Source organism: Trachurus japonicus, chromosome 24, assembly GCF_045865225.1.
Source record: "Trachurus japonicus isolate A0001 chromosome 24, Traja_1.0".
NCBI classification, from domain to species: domain Eukaryota; kingdom Metazoa; phylum Chordata; class Actinopteri; order Carangiformes; family Carangidae; genus Trachurus; species Trachurus japonicus.
Window position 1 is genome coordinate 19,738,346 of NC_140930.1, and position 7,193 is coordinate 19,745,538.

At 41.7% G+C, this 7,193-nt stretch overlaps 1 protein-coding gene across 1 annotated transcript; it reads right to left on the reverse strand.

The window, feature by feature from the left end:
• Positions 1 to 489: 489 nt before the first annotated feature.
• On the reverse strand, positions 490 to 6,549 carry rad51 (RAD51 recombinase). The gene is made up of 10 exons (XM_085770404.1): positions 6,446 to 6,549; positions 5,832 to 5,932; positions 5,436 to 5,573; positions 4,874 to 4,991; positions 4,633 to 4,724; positions 3,627 to 3,721; positions 3,412 to 3,525; positions 2,200 to 2,329; positions 1,924 to 2,045; positions 490 to 1,290 (listed from the first exon to the last, which is right to left on the reverse strand). The coding sequence occupies exons 2-10, from the start codon at positions 5,913 to 5,915 to the stop codon at positions 1,167 to 1,169; spliced, it is 1,017 nt and encodes a 338-aa protein (XP_085626530.1). The 5' UTR covers positions 5,916 to 5,932; positions 6,446 to 6,549; the 3' UTR covers positions 490 to 1,166.
• Positions 6,550 to 7,193: the final 644 nt, after the last annotated feature.

A 7,193-nucleotide genomic window follows, 5' to 3' on the forward strand; every position in this document is an offset into this window, starting at 1 on the left:
ATTTATGGATTTGAAGCTTAGTTAGTCAAGTGCTCTGATGTCTCTGTGAAGGTGAATCTACACAATGGAGCATCATTTTAAATTACATGTTGGTGCAGTATTTCTCCTTTTCTTTTCCCAAAGTAGTGAGTAGCTCTGTCATGATGCTACTCTGACTCGAGCTCATTTCACTCAGTTTAAAACTTCATTATAGAAAAACAACCTTTCAACATCAGCCCTGTGTTGACAGGAAAGGACACATCTGGAATTCCACCCCCAGTACAAAGCAGCTGCACTGGACCAGGTACAGATCCTCAGTAAACTGACATGGAGCCTCCTGTTTGGTTGCGACTGCGAAAAAAGTCTTAATATTTGTCCCTTTGGTGGGATGTTGCCTTCATGGTCCACCGCCACCTACCACTCTTCCTCAGTCATGCATGTGTAACTATCCAACAATGTGGTAACAAGAGACACAATAAAATCTTAACAGCATGATGATAAGTGGATTTAATAATAAAAGAAATTTAATTTACATATAAATCATAGAGCAAACACAAGTTATAAAGACAAATGTAGTCAGCAGACAGCGGTGACTGACAGGAAATGAGAACACTTTACATACATGTGAGTAGGTCACAATATTTTGACTGTTCACTGTGAGGCGTCCAGAGAACACAACAGTCAACAGAAAGAGCGCGAAGAGCAAAGAAAAGATAAACCCACTCACTATTTAATACAATTGTTTTTTTTAACCTGTTACTGGTGTAACTGCAGGACTCCACTGCACTGCAACAACGAAAAGAAACTGGAGACCCACTCTCTAATTATGATTTAGCATATCCTAATTATGAGCTCTTACACTTTAAAAGTCTAATAAGTGATAAAGATGTTATTTTATGAATCTCATGAGATTTGCAGTATCTCCGAACTATGAGATACTACGTCAAAAGTGAGAGAAAATGTTGGTCTCCTTTTCCTTTTTCAGTGCATTAAACTAAACGTTTCATCCTGCTGTTGCATCACTGAGCTCCATGAAGCCAGATGTGCAGCTGGACAGTCTCAGAGTCCACGAAGGAGACGATTGATTCCATCAATCATGAGGCCTTGTGTGACGGCAGCAATATGTGGCACTATAGTCCCAGAGGCAGCTTGTTTCTCAGCCCTCTGCTTCGTGCCCGTCCGTCCTCTCAGTCCTTGGCGTCGCCCACTCCGTCGGCATTGATGGCGAACATGGCTTCAGCCTCTGGTAGGCAGGGCGAGTCGTAGATCTTACAGATCCTCGTCTCTCCTCGGCCTTTCCTCAGATACAGACTGACAACAAGAAACTCTGTTTAATTGCCTTGTGTTCCCAACATTCAAATATACAATAGTCAGTTATAGTAGACATAAGAACAACCAAACTTGGTGCCAAATTTGAAGAAGTTGCCTCAAGATGTCGCTGCTGTTGCATTCACAATCAATCAGACAGAAATAGAAACACAACGCTGCAGCTGTCCACAGCCATCAGATGCAAAAAAAAAAAAAACGCTCACAATAATTTTCTGTCTATAGTGATCAATTTGACCAGATCAGATGTCCTAAGTGTCTTCTATTGTAATTACTGCCTGAAGCCCTGTGCACCTGTGTTTTTCTTTGTCATTTGTTATCAATCTAAGATCAATAAAAACTTGTGAAGAAACTGCCGAGGATGAAACTGTGTCATCTGCATTGAAGTGATATTGTAATATAAACTAGAAGAAAACGGCAGCAGTCCAAGAACAGATCCCTGACAAACCCTACACTATCAGTCAGAGGATCAATGAGGTAACTACTGATTATCTCGGATCAGTTTTTGAGTTGACAGCACAGTAAATTAAAAACCACCACTTCTGGAGAAACACCTTAAAGATGGATCTTATTTCACCATGTTGTGATAGACAACTTATCCTTCACCGTATCACTCACCGTGTGGTGGAGGCGTGGGCCATGATGTTGCCACCGATTGGTTTTTTGGGATCAGCAGAGAACATGGCTGCTCCATCCACCTGTGCTACAACCTGGTTGGTTATCACCACGGCAACACCAAACTGTTGTGACAGAGACCAGAGAGAAATCCTCAGAGTTACAGACACCTACTTCTGAAAACATCCTGGGTCAGCATGCATCATACAGTATATGTGCACTTTAAAAGCGACTACACTGGAATAATACACATCACAGCATCCTGGGTCCAACACCCACCTCGTCGGCCAGTCTGAGCAGCATGCGGAGGAAACGTCCCAGGTGTCCCTGTCTGGCTGACAGCTCTCCTCTACCCGAGTAGTCTGTTCTGTAGAGAGCTGTGGCGCTGTCCACTATCAGCAGAGCGTACCTGACAGAGAAGGTGTGTGTATGTTAGCTGCACCTGCACGGATACACACCAGGACCTGGATTCGCACATTCATGTTGAAATGCCACTACAGTGTGGACATCATCAAGACACAGATATAAAAATACAGAGAAGAGCTGAGTGCTTAAATTTAACATGGTTAAAAAAAACAGCCTCATTGTGCAGATTGATAATGTAAATTGTAATATAGACCTTAACTGCAGACAAACTGCTCTGATGTTCACACACTGGGTGCATAAACACATTTCTTTATGGAGACTCTGAGGCTCCCTCCTCTTGATGTTCACCAATAATATAAAATAAGACCACTATATAACAGTGTGGAGGCACAATCACATTCGTGATACTGCAAAAATCTGTCACTGTATCGGGGGAAACATCAACATGAGTGGAGCAGCACAGGAGCTACACAAACTGATCTACAGAGAAGTTGACGGTATGAAGAACTTGCCGGGTCTAATTTAGGCCGTGGAGATGTGTGTCTGCTCTGCTTCCTGTGGTTCTACACTGGTTTTAATTTTACAGTACGAAACAGCAGCTTCACATGAGCAGCAGCCTGAGGCCTTCACCAGTCAAACCCACAGCTGTGAAACTGTGGTCATAAACAAATACCATCCTGATCTATAATAAACTTGGCTGATATTAGTTGTGAGGACTGACACTGGGTGGATTAGGGTTAGAAAATCAAGAGAGCCAATCAGATCAAACAGAGGAGGGTGTGTCATGTGTTGCTTGGAGAACAACCAACACCTAACCTTATACCACTCCACACAAAAAGGTCACCTATTCTGAGGTAAAAAAAAAAAAAAAAAAATCAAAGGCAACAGTTTTGCACCTTTAAATAATCATTTGTGTGTTTTTCTTCTTCATAACTGCAGTATTGAAGTCTGGAGTTCTGGGTAAAGCTGTGCTGTGAGGTCACACAGACCTTTGATGGCCATAATTTAATTTTAATTTAATTTCATCTTGGAAACAATATGTGTCCAGCTCTGAATCAAATCTATGATTGCGATCACACAACACCATGTCAGGTAGAAGTTAATACTCTGAAAGCACAAACTGACCTGGACTCAGCCATCATGGCAGAAGCTTGATACAGCAGCTGGGTCTGATGATCTGTGTTGAAAGCCCGAGCGTAAGCCACGTTGTCGAGAACGTCGCTGCCGACCAGCCCGTACCTGACAACGGAGAGAGAGGGAACGTCACCACATGAAACATCAGACGTGGCCACGGCGTGTTTCAGGCGGCGGCGTGCATCAGCTGACGAGTGACGACTCACCTCTCAGCTACGGCAAGAAGCCTCTCTGGTCTGAAGGTTCCCTCTGTGTCGATGTACATAGCTTTACCCTCTCCACCGCCCTGATCGATGGGCAGCTGTGGACACAAACGACACTCACGTCATTTCGAATTTTTAAGCACCTGGTGGTGTGGGCTGAGATTCAACTGTATATGCACTTGTCACAGGACAACTTTAATGGATATTTAATTCTATTAAATAAAACGAATGTTTAATGTTTTAAAATGAAATAAAAACATACAAAAATGTCACTGTGATAAGACATTGAGAGGAAATCTTATGTTGTTGCCAGCCTGTGGTCCTTGTTTGCTACTTCAGTGTGACTGTGTTTGAAGATAACATCCAAAAACTGAAGCGTCAGATGGAAAAAGTCAAGAGAGAGACGGTGAATTGTCCTGAATGGTTGGCTGTTACGATGATGATGATGATGATGATGATGATAACAAGTGCTGTGAGAGCACGTTATTTATTATTACCAGTAACATTTTTGAGATTTTCAACAGGGACAGTTGTTAAAAAATGTTAAAGGAGGTGCCTCGATGGCACCCGGTAGTACAAATACCACTTAACCCTAATGTCAGCCTCCCTTTCCCTGATTTTCCCATCAATCTCTCACTGCACCATAAAAACAAAGTCAAAAAGGTCAAAAAAATCTGGGTGAAAAACGTTGGCAGAAATGGCATGCTTATTTGGCCAATGAGTGAGACTGTTTTTGATGTGTTGTGTATGATATTTTGTCTTTTGGATATATAGACTACCCCCAGACCTTAATTGTTCAGTGTTTTGTATTTGTCCTTTGTTTTACTTTTTGTATTAAAAATTATCTATAAATTAAGAGTTTAAAAAAAGAGGTCAAAATCATCTGTTGAAAAAGAAAAGGGTGAGAACTACAAACTTATTCCTGATATGACCCCCCCACCCCCCTTCCTTAAAAATTAAACGACAGGGTTTCTTTGCCATCGTCCTAGAAGAATAACTCTGACGGTACCTGACAGGTGACAGCGAGTGTGTGACATAGCTGGGTCTTTCCCGTGCGAAACTCTCCAAACATCTCTGTGATGGAGCCCGTCTCAATCCCACCTGCAGAGAAAACAGGAAAAACAAATGAGCTCCTATCTGGAACGACTGCCTTGTTCACCTAACACAACCTGAGTTCAATGAACTCAGACTGTTTTTCCACAAAATTCAGCTCGGATCATCACAGTGACCATCGTGATGGATGTTCAGACCTTGTAGTAGTTTGTCCAGCTCCTTGGAGCCTGTGGAGACCTGGATGATCTCTGCTCTCCTCTGGTGAAACTCGGTGGCTGTGGTGAAGCCCATAGGCACCAGTTTGGCTGCTTCAGTCTGGCAAAGGCAGAAAACATTAAACATTAAATTAAAAATAATATAGTAATACACTCCTCTCCCCCCTTCCAATGATTAAATGAAATGTCTGCAGTTCAAATAATACAATTGACTGACATTTACATACATTTTAAGTGTAAACAAATGTTTTTCCTATAACATGATCCAGAGATGCTAACCCAACCATGCTTGTGATGTTAGCAAGTGCTGAGACGAGTGAGTTGGACAGGTTTCAGTTTGGCAATGTGTGTTATAGTTTTATGTTTCTTTTTGATATTTTGAGTTTACAACTCTAACACAATAAAAAAGCCGTGATAAAATCGGAGCAGTGGAGTGTCAATGCTTGTTGACGGGTGGAAATGTGCTTCTCCCATGAATATCACAGGGTGACGTGACGGTGAGACACGGTCACTCTTTGGTTAAGATCAGACCGTTGTTTCTTACTAAAATTTTGTCAGCTTTGGCCTCACTGATGCCCTTGATGTTCAGCAGTTCCTTCTTGGGTGCATAGGCCACTGCCTCGATGGTGTGGAAACCTGCTTCCTCCAGCTTCTTGATGTCGCTGGCACTGATACCAGATTGCTGCGATGGGAGAAGTAGAATAGGAGTCAGCCACACGAGTCACACAACAAACAAAAAAAAGGTGAAAAAGTTGAACAATTATTTTCTAACAAGGCTATATCTGTTAAGGGACGGGACTTGGATCCATGTGTATAAATGGCAGCTTGCTCCTCAAACCAGTTGCTCTCCCAGACAGGAAAATTGTAGTGACATTTATTCCAGGATATACAACATTTTATAAACTGTCCATAAGGAACAAAATGAACTCAGACAACCTACCTCCAGTCTGCACAGAGGCTGTGGCCCGAAGTTTTCCTCCTCCTCCACCTCTGCCTCCACCCTGGCCTCACTCCTCATAGCCATGGTGTCAATATGAAAATCTGGTCCACATGAAGAAGAAGTAGCTCAGTGTTATCAAACAGGCGCTGTGTGTTATCATAACTGAAAATACTGTCAGGGATTCAGATCTCTGTCCCTTTGCTTTCCTCACACTTGCTAGCACAACACCTGGGTCATGTTTCTACATAGTAACCGTCTTGGTCCATTGTTGTATTTACGAGATTGGATTATTTCCCCCCCCCCAACAGACAGCTTCAGCCTGTTAAGACTAATTCAAGCAAACCTGCCAGTCAACATATACTGATAATGTTATGTAGCGCTACAACAGTGAACCGAGGGCAACTTTTAATGAAGCTCTTTAGCTTCGTTAGCGTTGGCGCTGTTTTCGCACCAGTTTGCAGCATTTACGCTGTGGAGCTATCGACCTGTTAGCCGGAAGCTAGTTGACAACTCTCCTGCACGATTAGCGAACACACATTCATTTTTAATGTCTTAGTTGTGTGTTATGTGTCATATGTGTGAGTCAGGAGAGTTATTCTACAGACGGTACTGACCTGCTGTTGCTGCTTGTTTCTTCTCAAACTCCGCCGTTGGATAACCAAAGATCCCGCGCGCAGCACGCACAAATGACACGTAATGACGTTGTACGTAGAGACCAAGCCGTAACGCACCATGACGTCAGCCACTGCCGTGTGAACTGTACCAGCTGTGAGATGTAAACAAAAATGGATCAGTTTTAAAATGATTTTTACAAAACTGAGACTCTCTGTCGTGGCTGCTATTGAATTGTTTTGGTTAGATATAGAATATTTCCGAAAGATGTTGAGGGGTTCAAGCCAATACAATACATGTACGGTACCAATGTAAATAAATATTTACATTTTTTATTCCCTTTGTTGTATTTATTTAACCATATGGCAAGATAACTGTAGGTTTCTCTTTGAATAGGTTCTTCTTCTCTTTTTAGTTTCAAATTTTTTTTCTCAAGTGTCAAGACAAAATATGAAAACATTTCACAATCTCATAACTTTATTTGCAAAGTTGCATTCATAAACGTAACATTGCTAAACTGAGACCTGAGCCTCATATTTTCAACAATTCATAATGTCATATTTCAATACCAAAACCTAAACCCCCTGTCTTCACGACGCAATATGGGATATATTGATGTAACTAATTTTTATCTTAACAAGATCATAATAATAAAAAGCCATAATATCATCACAAATGATCATATTCTTGCTGCAATATACATACAACTCCAGATAAACTTTTTTTAAAACCTTGTTTTAGTTTTACTCC